This window comes from Cryptotermes secundus, unplaced genomic scaffold (genome assembly GCF_002891405.2).
Source record: "Cryptotermes secundus unplaced genomic scaffold, Csec_1.0 scaffold399, whole genome shotgun sequence".
Lineage (NCBI taxonomy): Eukaryota > Metazoa > Arthropoda > Insecta > Blattodea > Kalotermitidae > Cryptotermes > Cryptotermes secundus.
Genome location: NW_019727096.1, coordinates 1,318,235 through 1,335,267, shown reverse-complemented (window position 1 = coordinate 1,335,267; position 17,033 = coordinate 1,318,235). Strand labels below are relative to the sequence as shown.

Sequence of the window (17,033 nt, the reverse complement as noted above, 5' to 3'; positions counted from 1 at the left end):
AACTGCCGAGAGACTATGCATCAATATTACAAATGTTCAAGGTAGACAACCTTCGATAAGATATAAAACCTTAAGGACCTCTCCCACTACATCCCTAAAGTCTTCACCTAACGTTACCATAATGTCAGGTGATGATGAACAAGAAGGGGTAGGAGAACCCTTACCAATTTCCCTAAGAAAAAAGAGAGTTTTCAGGTAAACAAAAGAGACGAGAAGAAGGAAAAAAGAGTTTGATATAGGTAATCAATCCTTTTTTTAAGGGGGGGGAGTGTCATATATGACCCCCGCTCAATTATTGTAACTTCTAAAATTAAGAATACTTTGAATATAAGCAGTCCTAAAGAGACCACACACGGTGTTATTTCGAGCTAGACGGATCGGCATGCGGCCTTATCACTGGATGCGTACGAGGCCGCATAGCCACCAAAAAAAACACTGTAGCACGTGGTGGTTCTTTGGGAACAAAGCCCTAGGCAGGGCAGACACAAGGCAGCTCGCCTCAGGCGAGGGTCTCATTCTTTCTTTCTAAATGTAAAATTACTGTATTTCTTTCTTGTGTTTCATTTCTTCAATAAACTTGGTTAATAATATTATCAACGTGTGGAGTGTGGTATGTTTACTCTCGGGCTTCAGCGTCAGCTCCTGCACCGAGACGAACCCCTGACTCTCAGTGGCCTTAGTGAGAGTTTTTAGTAACAAGTACGCGGCGGCGGCGGGATCTGCCACCCCCACCGGCGCCGGGTAAACACGTTACAGCGCCAAGACGAACTGATTGGCGATAAACCGCCAGTCGTCAAGTAACTCTGATTCTGCGTTGTAATTGAGTCAGTTTAGAGTTGCAGTTGTTGGAAATGAGAAGCTGATAGTTGAGGTGAAGGACAGTTGGGGAACACAGATGACGGGTAACGTCCGCGTTGGAAGCCGCTACCAAGCAAGGACTAGCGAAGGCGGAGAAGACTTCATGTGTGCTGTAATTAAGCGATCTTTGGAGTGTGCAACTCAGTAAGACTGTCGTAGTTATTTGTAGTTACGAGTGTAAGTGTCCAATAAATCCAGTTAGGCATCCAAACCCCGTCTCTAGTCACAATGACTACGTGACAATAAGGTTAAGGGGAAATGAATGTGCTGACTGGTACAGAGGTCAGTAACACCGCCATCAGCACATCATGCCTTTCACCTTCCTTCCTCATCCATCAAATGCTAACGGATGCTCGCGTTCTTCCGTTGGCATTGTTATGTCCCAGTTCAATTACCGGTTGGTACCAAATCTTCCCCAGCCAATGGAAGGGGTGGGTATTCTGTCTGATGCAGTTCGATTGTTCGAAATCTCGCTTCAGTGAATTTTTGGGTGAGGTGTCACTGCTCATGTCACTACAACTAGCAGATTTTGTTACGGTACGTACCAGTGCTTCATCAGGGAGCTGTGGAGACGTATGGGGGAGTGGAGGTAAAACTATAAGGCTTCATGCTTATTCAGTTAGTCATAACTGTCTTAAGACACCACCAGGCTGATTAGTGAAAACCGGACCGGAAGGAATGTGGGAGCTGTAGAGGCGTAATGAGAGGTTGTATACAGGCATTTTCCTGAAGGGGGCTGAATAAAATCACGAAAAATATCAGTCAGGAGAGTCGGCGCTGCAGGCAAGATTCGAGCAGAGGGTCTTCAGAAATACGAGTTTTGAGCCTTAAAGTTTAGCCGACCAGCTCGAATATCATTCTACTTGTTGCCAAAATAAATTTCTGGGGTTTGGTTCTTTCATTGTGTAGGTCGCCATGGAGATTACAGGGTAATTCTATTTACAGTATGCAACAACAAAAAACGGTTTCCAGTTACTGGTTACTGGATATGGGAGTATTGTAACTTAATTTTGAAATCGTGCAACGGTTTTTGCCGAGCGGGCTAGCATAGCAGTAATATTGTAGACTCGTATTTGGTATGTGCTCGGTTCGACTCCCAACCCAGACACCGGGTGTCCTTAAATTATTTTGGTTTTCTTCAGTTCCTCAATCAAATTACTGTAATATTACCTGGAAGAGGCCACGACCGCTTCCTTCCAAATCCTTTCCTATTCAATATTCATCTTTCATTCTTTCATTCAACGCTATACGTACAGTCTGGTCTCCGACGTCTTAATATAACCCACAAAAGGAAAACGCTGAATGCAATGATAGGATGTGAGAGATGACTGTCAACATTCCTATAGCCAAGTGAACAAGTGTAGCTTGGTGGATATTTTGAAATGTTTCGGAGGAACGTGGTGCCTCTGTCTTCAGGACGGAGTGAAAAGGATGCTCCAACTCACATTGCATCATATACAAGAAGACCATACTCTTTTAAAAATGGGATTTTTCCAAAATGCGCTGGACTAATTATGGCCCACGTTTTACATTAGCAAGACTCATGCCTGACCTGAGTGCCTTAAGACTCCCTCTATACTTTATTTATACATATGTTAAGTATAGCGACACTAATGAATACAAAACAAGTACTGTACCAATAAGGGGGTGAGGGGGTGAGACCCACGACAAGAAGCCTGATCTCTCAGCATGCTGTAAATCAGCTAACGTTAGGGAGAACGACTTATACACCGAAGCCCTCGTTTTGTGACAGCAGAATTACATCGCAGGCGTCCTGTTTTTCTTTATTTAACGCACAGGAAAATCACAACATTAAGGGGTTCAGTTTAAAGGAGTTAACACAAAAACAGGTTCATGCTTCGTGAGGAATTCTGTTAACGAGGGCGGTATAGTTCGTCTGAAGTGGAAACACAGGCTTCGACATTGACGCGAACTCTGAAAGAAATGAACTCCTGAAATGTGGAGCCAAGTAGCCTGGTACAACTTCATAGACGCTTTGCAGGAAAATATTGCCTCCATCTTCAGTGCCGAAGTGTAAGCCAAGCAACAAGCATGCAGAGAGCAGTGCTTCACGTAGATGTAACACTGCTGCCTGCTTCCGCTGGTTTCCTCCTTGGTTTGTTCATCCGAAACGTCGGTCATACCCCGATCTACGCGGCGTAATAGCCAATTAGACCGTACATTTCGAATACTCAAACAATTCTAATGAGATACATTCAGTTTTCCTTGGCCTAATTAATTATGCACCACTTCATGAAGACGTATTGGAAGTGGAGGTACAGCTCCATCATTCTTGACCTCGGCATTGGATGGAGGTGAGTCGTCAGATTCAAGACGCTTCCGGTTTACATCCGAAAAAAAAATCCCCTCTGGTACCCACTGTATAGGAGGCTTGGTGGTCATCAGAGCTGATATGAATGTTACAAAGATAGGAAAAACTGTCTTGCCACTACCGGTAATCGAACAGCAATTCCTTGCTTGCCCAGTCCGTAGCCTGGCCGCTATACCGACTGAGCTATCCCAGTTCCTCCAATGAATGACATGCGTTTAACATTTCGTCATTCTGTTGTATCTCAGATTTATTTTTAAGAATCTTCTACCCACATGACAGACAGTTGAAATCTCACTTCCTAATGGCATGACCTAAGGGAAACATCTGAAAACGTATTATACATATGCATACAAACAAGACGAGCCCAACGTTAGAAAAGAGAAGGGGAGATACTTAATACTTACAAACCAAAATGACGCAGATATTTCGTAAGTTTACATGTTTTATGGCCGATGTCATAAATCAAGTAGAAATGTCAAAACATACATGTGGTAATACATTAAAAAATCTAAAAAAAAATGTAATTGATATGGGAAACAACTTCATCATGGCGTTAAGACAGACGAAGAGTCAGTGGAAGTGAATGTGCTGAATACTCTTCTCTGTGACTCGTCCCAGGCCGTACATACTGACCTCTATAAAACTGTAAGCAGTGATTTCGTATGAATCTGTAATCCTGGATCGTTCCGCAAGAGCATGGCATCCTCTATGACGAGCAGTAGGAGTAAACCTTATGCCAGTTTTGTTTTCGGCTGTACAGCATCTAAGTTTGCCGATGATAGTGGCCGCGCGGTCTAAGACATGAACTGTCTTCGCCCGTTCGAACATTGGGATCGCGGGTTCGAATCTCACTCAAGACATGGATGTCTGTGTGCGTTTATTCTGTGTTTGTATTGTTCTGTGTAGGTAGCGTCCTTGCTACGGGCTGATCCCCAGTCCAAGGAGTCCTACCGACTGTGTATATAGGAATAAGAAACTCAAAAAGCGGCCAAGGTCCAACAAAGGGCTGTAGAGCCACAGACACATAAACAGACAGCATCTAAGTTTGTATTTATAATGTTAATTAGAGTGAAGCCTGTTGAAATTTCACCAGGAAGCCATTGCTGTTCAGCGATATCCACCAGTAATTGATTATGACCACGTTAAATGTACCAAACGAAACCTTCGATTTTTGTGTCTACTTCTACCTTGACGGATTAGGCCCTCTGGCCTGTTTCCATTTAGAATTAATTCTGAATCTTATAGACAGTTTGGAGGGCTCCTTGGACGGGAGATCATCCCATCCCAAGGGATGGAATAAAACAAACACAGAATAAATGCAGACATCTATGCCTCGAGTGGGATTCGAACCCACGATCTCAGTGCTTAAGCGAGCGAAGACATTTCGTACCTTAGACTGTTGGGCCACTGGGATCGGCTATATTCATAACCAGAACTGCTGACCAGTCTGTATCTTCATCCAGTTTATGTAGTACGCAGATGCGACAGTATCATTTTCAGTGCTCACTCAGGACAGATACTGTCAACCAGTTACAAGCTCGGCCTTGTTACCAGTTACTCAGAATGAGAATTTAATGGCTTTCCTTGGTCCTTTCAGTCGAATGTCGTGACTGTCTCTTAATACAGACCACGTCCGCCTTCTTTCAAATATTTACACACCCCGCATTCATCACCACAGTCCAATCTGATTGTTCCGTAAATAGTTCATGCATTTGGAACGTCATTAAACTGCAGTTATTGACTTTCTGGACATTATCCATCGTCGTGTCCTGGAGTGGAGATAGAGACTCCTCTATCGACTGGGTCCAACTGAGTAGACCTTAATCTGAGGAAGGAGACAGAGCCCAACGTTATGTTTAAATAAAAAATGGACGATGGATAATGCCCAAGATGTGTATAATTATATTGATATACCACCGTCACAAAATTTTATATCATGTCATTAAATTATATAAAATTCTATCAACTATTCCCGCTGCCGCGAATCGAACCGGGTAGTAGTTGAATATAAGTCACGCGCATAACGACTTTTACAGGAGTAAAAATTATCCTAGCCACACAGTACATAATTATACAGACGCAGTATTTTTTGCATGTCAAAATAAATGTAAAAAGTCAGGCGTCCCCACGTAAACTCTTTTCATTCTACAAATATGGATTGAAAACGTTGATTAATGACTCCCATAGGAAATAGCAGTGAATGTGTTCCTGTTACTTTTTCATACCATGTACTCGTACATAACCGCCATTGTGAACACTCTTCCTTTTAACACGAGAACTAATCATGCGACATAAAGGTGAGAGATATCCACGGGCAGCTTCTGTTTCACAGAACTACACCACTCAATTAATAACACTGATAACTATCCTTTTTTTTTCCATTGGCTATACAGCCCCAATTTGGGCCTTGGCCTACTTCCATGAAACTCTCCGTTTCACATCGGTTTACTAGATCTTAGACATTCGGTACGACTCCTTGGGCGGGTGATCAGCTCGTCGCAAGGCCTATACCTGTCCACAAATACAGAAAAACGCACACATGCACACAAACACTAAACTTCCATGCCCTGAATGGGATTCGAACCCACGATCCCGGCTTCCGAAGACAGTGCATGCCATAGACCGCTCGTCTACCGTGGCCGGCAGATAACTATCCTTACTCTACTGAATTAGTTACTTGACGAATTCAGAAGGCTGCTAAAGAAAGCATGTGTGGCTTCATTTGAGGTAATTCCCCAGGGACTCCAGAAAACCGGGAAAGACCTCATTCAGGATAGCCCGAAGGTCCCGAGTAAATAGCAGTGGTGTTGCTAACAGGACCGAGAATATCTGTCGAGTGTCAGAGGCATCAGACTTCAGCGTCCATCTGTGAACTGAATGACTCACCTTCATGTTTATGGTGACCCCCTTTTCGGCCCCGCCGAACGCTCCGGGCAGAACACTGTGCCCTGGACCCGATTTCAGCCGCCTGTTCCGGACTACGATAAACATGATAGCTCCCATGAGCAATAAGATAACGGCAGTGAGGACGCCGATCACGAGGCCGATGTACTGCTTGGACCCAGAACTGTCGGCCCCTCCAGACGGGCCGCCAGACGCTGCTCCCGCGGTGTTAGCTCGGTCATCGCGACTCGGAGTCGTCTGCACTTCGTCCCTCTGCAGTGGATATTCCTTGCCGTGGTCGTCTGTCTTCAGGATCCCACCCTCTACCTCCTCCTCTGTGAAGTTCCCCAACACCACCACTGAAACGATAATGAATTTGATTCCAACTTTATTCACCCTACAAGTACCAAGTGTTGAAAATCTCGCTCTTTACAAAATTTGACACATCAAGCAGCATGTGACATCTGATGATTTTACACGTGAACTACACAATCAAGGGGAAACTGCAGATAATTCTTTCCTACGCTGAAGTAATGCAATATCTCTTATGCATATCTGCCCATGAAAGGAGGCCTTCTAGGAAGATCTAGAGTGGCAGCTTTGCCATGTAAGATCAAACGTGGCACTTCTAAGGTTAAACAAATCCTTTTGTTTCGATTCAAATTCACTGTTTCAGCTTACTTAAGCAAATACTCTAATTCAGCTATGGACGTCGCCGCCTTGTGGGCGGCGCTCATGCCTCTTTCTTCAGCGCCGAATTTCCGACTAGATATTAGTTGTCCTGACTGGGTTTCGTGGTAATCCTCAATCCCTACAAACAATTGCTACATCATAATAAACATTGAAGGCCTCCATTCATATTCTTACCAGTTCATTATTCATGAAATCGACCCAGAGATCGCCTTTACGTAACCCAAGCAGCTGAAAAATTGTCGCGAAGTGATTCAAGGGGCGAGATTTGAGCTTTCACTGAGATGACTATGTGACGTCATTCAGACCGGTGGCTAGATACCCACTTCCCCGAAGAACGTTCTGCCTGCTTCTGTCTGAAGTTTGAGGCAGCGGATTCTTCCGAAATGTGGGTATCCATCTACCAAACTACACGGCGTCATATCCCAGAAGACCCTTTTGTTTTAGACGCTGTCAGGATCTTGACAAAACTGCATGAGGAGCTTCACAATGTGTACTCTTCTCCAAGTATAATTAGAATAATCAACTCAAGAATTATGAGATGAGCAGGACTTGTAGCATGAATAGGGAAGAATATGAATGTATATAAGATATTGGTGGGAAAGCCAGATGGAAAGAGACCACTGGGAATACCAAGGCGTAGGTGGGTCGACAATATTAAAATGGATCTTAGAGAGACAGGATGGGATGGTATGGCTCAGGATAGGGACTATTGGATGGCTCTTGTGAATACGGTAATGAACTTTCGGGTTCCATAAAATGCTGGAAAGTTCTTGAGTAGCTGCACAACTGGTGGCTTCTCAAGAAGGGCTCAGCTCCACGAGTGAGTGAGGGAGTCAGTGTCTTGACAATACAGCGTCGAATGGTTCAATGATATATATTCAATAATGAATTGGAATTAATCTACACGGAAATTACTGTGAAATAACAGATATACTATCCAGGCATTTGCCTGTATGAACTGAGTAACACCATGATAATCCTACACCCGCCAGCTGGTATGTGAAGCTGTGCAGTGTCTTCTAACCTGAAGATGGAGGCAGCGCGTTGCTCTGAAACGTTACCAGATTGCTCGATATTAAATCTCAGGAACACAGTAGCCTTCACAAACACTGTCGTGAGTATTTTGGATCTCATTAAATTCTAATTTAAAACGGCTGCGTGTCTGCAAGTGGGCAGTCAATTTCCGGATGTGATTAACGACCAGTGTCACTGATCATAAATTATATCAGGTTTATGAGACATTCCGAAGCACAGGTGGGGTTAAATATAGGCCCTAGTGAGTTCATTCCCTTAGGCAACGAACGTTCTTCCAGTGGTAGCTCAATGAGAGACGTGTGGGATGGAGACGGATGCTGTATACCAGACAGATGGTGCTGCTAAAACCCCACTTGATGGTTCACACAGTGGGTGGTAACTCCTCCGCTGTCAAGCGACAGGAAAGGGAGATCTTTCCTGCTAAACCGTCTTCTTATGTCGTCTCCCCTAAACTGACTACCTGCTGTCTGGTGCAGACCCTCACTGAAAGATAAACTATCATATTATCAACGATTTGGGGATTGCTTTATGACGCACAAATTTGTTCAGGGGTAACTGAACGACTGTTCAGGAAACTGAACTAAAAAGAAACGATGGGCCGTAAACTAACTTCGCTGAATATCGTACAGTTCTTCTCGAGAAGCTAATAGTTACTCAGCTATTATGTGTCTAAAACGTATCTCAGGGTGCGACGGCATAATTAGACGGTGACGTGGATTGATAAGTCATCACCAGAAGTTACTAGATCCTACTTTAATTTACGCTGGGGACCACAATAGCCGAAATCTCACTGAATACAAAGAACTTTCTTCCGTAAGATTTCTTACAAAACGTATGACGTATCCTCAGATATGTTTTGGATAAATTTTAGCGTATTTGTTTTCTTACTCCGTTGTTCTTAAGGGCGGAAAAATTCAGGGAACAAGTCCTCCGGGAGGGACTTTAAGCTGTGTGTCCCGTGTCGTAACTTTACGGCACGTAAAAGAACCTCATATCCCCAAAGGGGATCACTGAGCCAAATTCCAGGACGTTTCCCGCCCAACAATAGTCTCTAAGGCCTCTGATAGATGTGGTAAGCATTATAGACACCGCTAAGCAAGTGGCCGAACTCGCTTGCTCGGCGGGACTGATGGTACGCACCATTTATCGGTAGGGTAAAGAGACTGGTAGAATATCATAGAGGGAAGCACAATATATCAAACTGGTCGCGGTGCATGGGGAAACCCACCCTCTCTAAATAACTATCTACTCCCTTGTTCGATGGCCCTGTAAGAATTTTGGCTTCCAAAATGACAGATGTCAATTTATTTCTACAATTTTTCAATCGCCTCCATCATCTTCAGGTCTCGGAAACAGTTACTACAGCTACCAGCCACTTCCATCTTGGTTTTCCCACTTTCCTTCTACCTTTCGGCTTAACACAGCTAACATACTTTCGGTAGATAATTATATTATTACATATTATATAATATATTATAGGTTTAAATATACAGAATGTCCCAGGATGACATGTCAATATTCTGGTAGGTCATAGTATCGATCATTCAGAGCAAAATGTCTGTTTGTACATGTGTCCTATTCCGAACGGTTCCGGAGATAGAGCTATTTCACTGTACAGTACACTGTACACTGTACAGACGAGCAACACGCCATGCCCTCACACGAGATGCACCGAGACAGAGCTACTTCACTGTACAGTACACTGTACCCTGTACAGACAAGCAACACGACATGCCCTCACACGAGATGCACCGAGACAGAGCTATTTCACTGTACAGTACACTGTACAGACGAGCAGCTGTATCACTCGAACAGTAAATACCGGTATTAGAAACAGTACGTAATATCTCTTTCTTTTCAACAGTTCTGGAACTGTACAGTGAAACAGCTCTATCTCGGAAACCGTTCGGAATATGACACATGTACATATACAACTTTTTGCTTAGAATGACCGATATTATGTCCTCCCAGGATATTTACCTTTCCTTCTCAGACATTCTGTATAATTACACACTTCAACCCTCAGCAGTATCTATATATACCAAACAAACTCCGTGGCTTTAGTCCGCAAGCGAATAATACCGACCGAGCGACCGCCACCTGCATTAACAATAAGGGAACTCTGTATTTGTCCTTTTGAGTTTATTTATGTGTTTCATATGATTCTCATAATAAACAGCAATGCATTTCCTAAACAGAATTAATTGGTTTTCTCTCAGGTAAGAAAATGAACTCTTGAATATTTGGATTAACTTCATGCTTCGAAAGGAATACCCTTGGCAAAGATAATATTGCTCATAGTCACCAAATTGAGAGCCTCAAATCCTGTGTTCAATAGATCTCCGGCACGATTCTACAATATATAATATTGTATACAATATAATATTCTACAATATTATAATATTATATTTAAGCATCCTGTAACACTCACACAATATATATGAGACAAACTCCGTCTTAAGTGCAACAATTTTATTGTAGTTCTTTCTTCTTCCCTTCCTCCACACTACATGTTTCGGCCCTAATTGGCCATCATCAGGTGTGTATTCTTACGCAGCTGCTACACTGCCCGTAGTTTAAAATTTAAAATCACCAGTCTTTCCAATTGTATGTATGTATAAAATCTTTGTTAACCTACACGCGTCAATTTCTTTTTCCAAATTTTTAAAAACTTGGAAAAAGAAAAAGAACAGAAAATTTATAGACATTTTAATTTGAACTGAAGTTTTAAAAAAGTGCCAATTTTAGAAATCAAATTTACAGGTCATAAAAAAGGAACCGAGATAGCGTATTCGGTATAGCGACTGGCTACGGGCTGGACGACCGAGGAGGTCGGAGTTCGAGTCCAAGTAGGTTCAAGAGTTTTCTTTTTCCACGTCGTTCAGACCGCCTCTAGGGTCCACCCAATCTCCTATCAAATGGGTACCGCGGGCTCTTTTCCCGGGGTTAAAGCGGCCGGCACGTGAAGCTGACCACTCACCTCCAGCTAGTGCCGAGGTCAAGAAATGTGGATGTATACATTCACTCCCCCATTCACCTTCATAGCGTAGTGTTTAATTACCTTTACCAGGTTATAATATGACGTGCTCTATTCTAAAACGCTAGAAGTGCTTAGGGAAGTGAAAGTAAACACTACTTAGAAGAACAAAGGGATTCTGTAATTAACAAAAGAGGATAAGAGATATGTACGTAGCATAAAAGGTTTGCAGAATAGTGGTATTGTTTCCAAAAAGTGGAAGTTTCGGTGATCTATTGCCGCTCCATGGTAACGTTCTTTAGCCATCCATTGTCTGTGTGGTGGGGGTTGCGGCGATTCTAGGGATCTGGGGCTCTGGAACTGACGACACCGAGGCCGACTTCGGAGGTAATTTGTTTCCTCATTTCACATACATTCATTTTGTTTTGTGCAGGAAGGCAACCGTCATGTTCCACCTAACCAGGACCATTTCTTTTGTATCGTGCATTCTGTCTGCACCTTCATTTATCATCACCTTCCTCTGCAGAGCTGTCCGTCGTCAAGATGTCAGGCAGCGCAAGGTTTTCTGTTTAGATTCTCTCTGAAAGAACTTCACAGATGTGTGCCTTATACACGCATCCTGTAGCACGGAAACGCAATAAACCGAAGGGGTTACGTGTAAGGATGGATACCCAGTCGAAATTCCAGCGAGACTCTAGATCATCAGTGGCGTGTCACACCTGTTTACTCCCTAAAAGGTAAAATTGTCCCTGTGCTTAATTAATTAAGCACTGCGAAATGAAGACGCATCGGGAGTGGAGGTATAGCACCACCATTCTTACCCTCGGCACTAGACTGAGGTCAGCTGTCAGCTTCACACTCCGGTCACTTTACCCCCGGATAAATAGTCCCCGGTCTCCTATGTACAGGAGGCTGGGTGGACATCAGAGCCGGTCTGGATGCTAAGGAGAAGAGAATGATATTTCTCATGCCGGGAATCGAGCCCCGGCCGTCCAGCCCATAGCCCATCCCTATACTGACTGAGTTATCTCGGCTCCCCTGTCTACTTCCCATTCTGTTTTTTATTAGTTATTTTGCGGCGCTGTAAATATTTTAATAATATGGCGTCGAATGATAGGATGACCGAATGATGAATTGAAATTGTCCACGACCTAATCGAAGTACTATCCCAGCATCTGCAATGAAAGGGCTGAGAGAAACCATGAGAAACCTCATGAGATTCGAACCAGGCACCTCAAAAATCATATTAGAAATATTACCGACTGAGCAAAGTTGTCCGATTCGTCTATCCTCTTGCTTCGTGTACTTGACAAATCTCGACTATATTTGGTATTGGTGAGTTCAAGTTTTCATACTGTCATAATTCCGGTTAATGCTTTGAGTACACAGGCTCACGGATAGGTAGAGATAGTCGCTATAGAGACTAGGCTATGGGTTGGACGACCGAGGAATCGGAGTTTGATTTCCGACAAAGCCAAGATATTTTTTTGTTCTCCATAGTGCCCATACCGCTCTGGGGTCCACCCAGGCTCCTATACAATGGGTAGTGGGGCTGTTCCTCTGGAGGCAAAGCGGCAGAGGCGTGAAGCTGATCACTTCCATCTAGGGCCGAGATACGAATGATGGAACTACATCACCACTCCTAATATTTTTCTTTGCGCGGTGATTATTTAAGTAGGAACATGCAACAATTCTACATTTACCTTACTCAAGTGTATATAGTATATTCCCTTTGTCTACATATTTCTAGGTCCCGTTTACTGACAAAGCGCAAAACGACGTATCTCTCCGTGTCTGTACATTTCTTTTCCTTGGTACTACAGCCCTAGTGGGCCTAGGCCTACCTCCATGAACGTCTCCGTTCACTTCGGTTTTACAAGATCGTACACATTCGGTAGGACTCTTTGGGCGGGTGATCAGCTCGTCGCAAGGCATCTACCTGTACACAAACACAGAAAAACGCACACACACAAACTAACATCCATGCCCTGAGTGGGATTCGAACCCACGATCCCGAATTCCGAGCGAGCGAAGACAGGTCTGTACATTAGTTACATTATTAGTTATCTGGTTGGTTTGTTTGTCAGTTCATCTGATTTATACGTTTATCACAACAATAATGAGAAATACAGATATCTTGAAGCCATAACTATGAATAACCCTCTGTGTCAATTCACTTAAAAATGCTGTCAGAATTTTTTAGTGACTATAGATGTGGTTTGGATTGGTAATCGGATTTACTGGACACTTAAAGAACGTAACTACAAATTACTACAGAGTTACACACTCCAAAGATCGCTATAATCACAAAACATAAAAAGTCTTCCTTAGCCGTTGCTCGGTAGCGGCTTTCAACGGACGGACGTTCCCTTTTCTTCTGGGTTCCCGAACTGTCCCCTTGCCTCAGTTATCAGCTACTAACAATAACAGCTCACAACGACTGAACGGCAGCAATCAACTCAATTTAACTCAATTCACTCCACTCTACTGTCTCTCTCCTGCTTATAACAGATCAGAACGGACCGTGTAGAAAACACAATTCATTGGTTGCAGTTCAGTTGTTGCGCTCATGTCTGTTGAAATGCCCACGTGATCACTACTCAGCCATTACATTACATAACTGCTTAACTCGCGGCCACTGCCTAGTAACGGGCCTACATGTCACAATACTGCAAACAGCCATCACTGTAGTAGTCCGAATTTTGAGACTGTTTATGTCCTCTTGAACATCCACAGAATGACATTCTAACGTCTGGAAAAGTGAAACAAAAACGAAACTTATTGCATCCAAACTGATTAACCCTTTAAAGAGATACGTTCTTCTTAATAATATTTAAAGATTCGATCTCTATCTCTCAGAAAACACTGCTCTCCATTACGAAGACCACTCAATTGATGTCTTATAGGGAAGTTGTCGCTGTTTGCTCTAAGAATAACAAGAAACTCACGAATGCACTCTGTCGGCAGTATGAAGAGATAATCCTTGTCAGACTATGCAGTATGCCCTCGTATAATTTAAAGAAGTTAACCACTGAACTTAATTTAGTCTGGCTGGTTATTTAACAGCCGATCACAGCGGCCGCGCGGTCTAAGGCATGAACTGTTTTCGCCCGTTCACACACACTGGGGTTGTGGGTTCGAATCCCACTTGAAGCATGGTTGTTTGTGCTGTCCTGTGTGTAGGTAGCGGCCATGCGACGGGTTGATCCCCCGTCCAAGGAGTCTTACCGACCGTGTAAAACTCAAGAAACTTAAAAAAGTGGCCAAGGCCCGAAAGAGAGCTGAAGAGCCACAGATAGAAGAGAGATTATTTTAAGGTGAAGTAATGAAACTTTGGGTTCATAAATATTTAGACATTCTTGAGTAGCTAAGCAAGTGGCGGCTTCTCAAGAACTTAATGCCATATAGTTAGTTATTAATTGATGCTGTCAGTATCGAGAATATAGGCTATAGAGTCGGGTAACAGAATGATTAATGAATATGAAATAGTCTGTGGAATGAGAATTGAGAGCGGAAACCGAAGTACTCGGAGAAACACTTGCACCAGTGTCACCTTGCCCACAAAATATCCCACAGGACCTGGCGAAATGAATACAAACAAACATGACTACTTTAATAACGTTGTGTCACACAATTTCCCAAGACCAGCATCGTCAGATATTCAAGATGGGCGTACAGAAGTTTCTATTTTCGGGTTCAGTGCGTAACTGGTGGCGATACTTCGGACAGCCCTGCATTTCGGCAGTGGCGAATAGAAATGAAGAGTGACAGAGATTGAGTGTCGAGAGCGGAACCACGCTGGATGCGATGTATAGTTCACAATCTTTCCATCGCAGGCCAATTTGATTTGGCCACAGAAGTCTGTAGACCAGACCGGGATCGATGGCTCCCCCAAATTACATTCATTAATTACACGTTTTCCACTCCACTGATTTCGCCAAACAGTGGCCAGTAAGCCAGCCGGCTACATCAGACAGCTCACCACATGAGGGGGTTCTCATGACACTGCTTATTCTTTACACTTGACAGAGAACCCAACCGACGGATTCCACTGAGTGTTTTACCTTAGAAAGCATTAATTAAATACGTGACTTTTACGTGTCTTATTTTATGACGCCGTCCGTACAGCGTCGAACAGTAGGGTAATAGCGGAAATATGGATGGGAAATTATTTGGAAGTGGTCGTAGACTACTTGATGTACTGTCCCAGAATCTTTCTGAGCAGACCAATAAGAAACAATGAGAAACTCAAGATAGTCGGTATCCCGGCTGTTCCTATTGTAATGCTATATTTCTATCAATTTCTTCGCCTTTCCAATTGTCTTTCCCACCAAAACTCTGTATCACAATTTTAGTTACATGTCCAACTCACGACTGCCTCATGACTGCACTAGAGACCAATGAAGAAGCTGCTCTAGAAGTAAATACAAGTAGATAAAACTAGGTATTTGTACATACAGCTGAGCCCTTCTTGAGAAGCCGCCAATTATGCAGCTCTCAAGAACTTCCCAGTATTTTATGAAACACGGTCCATTACCGTGTTCACAAGAGCCCTCACCTAGTCCCTATCTTGGGGCAGATCAATCCAGTCCATACCATCTCAATCTAGCTCTCTAAGTTCCATCTTAATATTGTCCACCCACTTATGTCTTGGTATTCCTAGAGGCCCGTTTCCTTCTGGCTTTCCCAATATCCTATATGCATTTATCTTCTCTCCAATTCGTGCTACACGTCCTGCCCATCTCATCTTCCTTGGCTTGATAATTCTTATTATATTTGGCGAAGAGTAAAAGTTATGAAGCTCCTCATTAATTGTCTGGGAATTGAAATAAAAAGCACAAAGAAAGATAGGGCCCATAATTTTTTTAAATAATAAATTTTGGAAATTTTTGTAATTATTCAGCTCCGAAATATATATCACGGCTACTTTCAAATACAGCAAAGTTTGAGTCATAAAAATCAATAATGCTGCTTGTTGCTTTTATGAGTGTGAAACGCGGTGTATTACTTTGAAGCAAAAGACCATAAATTATAGATGTATGAAACATTTTTATTATGGCGCGAAATGGCGCGACTCCTTATCAGTAATCTCTCTCTCCATCCTTTCAACTTCTTTCCTTTGATAACGATATGGAACAGAACAGAACGTAATGCAGACCTATAGGACAGAATGGAATAGCTTACAGCTAAATACGCGACTAGAAAACAGCTTCCATACGCACGAGTATATTCTCTTAACATTGGCAACCAATGTTCGTCAGCTTTGGTGTAAACCAGGGGTGAACAAACGCCTCGCCGGTACGAAGACACTTTCAAACAGTCCTTGGCAACTTAAAATTAACAGCAAATGAAAAGTACCATCTTGTGGGATGTGACACCGTGCAGTCCGGGTACTGAATATTAGGGTTGAGTGGTTAGTAATTAGTAGCCCGGTAGACGTTCACCGACGTTTTGGATCCAGAAAACAACAACTCAGATTTCGAAAGCAACAGAGCATATGTCAGGTAAAGCCCATGTGATTCATCACTTTCTCATTAACTGAATCTGACTTAACAAAACTTCCATCGACAATTTGAATATCTCGTAAAATATTCACTAAGATATTGATTCACGTAATTTTCTAAATAGGAAAATTTACTAAATAATCAGTCAATTGCTCCTCAAGGGCTACCGCCTTATTGTGGAGGGGATCTTTGCGTGTCCAATGGCCCGAAGAGGTATGCTGGCGGGAGCGTAAGCTCCTGGTAGAACCAACCACGAACAAACAAGTCAAAGAGTAAGGGCCAGATGAAATGTAGTCCCTGGTCTTACGGCTTGAGAGTTGGGAGTGGGGTTAAAAACACCAGCCCGAAGAAATCTACTGTTACGAAATCTCCAACCCACACAGGGTTGTAGCGCCAGTAAATTAGAGTCAGTCAATCATTAATTAATTTTCTATATGCATGTATGTTATGCCGTTCACGGTAGCCGAGAGGTCTAAGGCATGCATTGTCTTCGCTCGCTCGGAAGCCGGGATCGTGGGTTCGAATCCCACTCAGGGCATGGATGTTTGTGTGCGTTTTTCTGTGTTTGTCTACAGGTAGAGGCCTTGCGACGAGCTGATCACTCGCCCAAGGAGTCCTACCGAATGTGTAAGATCTAGTAAACCGAAGTGAAACGGAGAGTTTCATGGAGGTAGGCCTAGGCCCAATTGGGGCTGTGGCGCCACAGAAAAAAAAAAGAATGTATATTATATGATTTTGCGTTTTTGACATT

General features: G+C 43.1%; 1 protein-coding gene across 1 annotated transcript in view; it reads right to left on the bottom strand.

Annotated features, from left to right (window-relative positions):
- The window catches only part of LOC111864389 (discoidin domain-containing receptor 2), a gene marked incomplete in the record, with an annotated part of 500,235 nt that overhangs the window by 36,607 nt on the left and 446,595 nt on the right, over positions 1-17,033 (bottom strand). Inside the window, 1 exon segment of the mRNA XM_033751417.1 lies at positions 6,077-6,432. Within this exon segment, the coding sequence (XP_033607308.1) occupies positions 6,077-6,432 (356 nt within the window).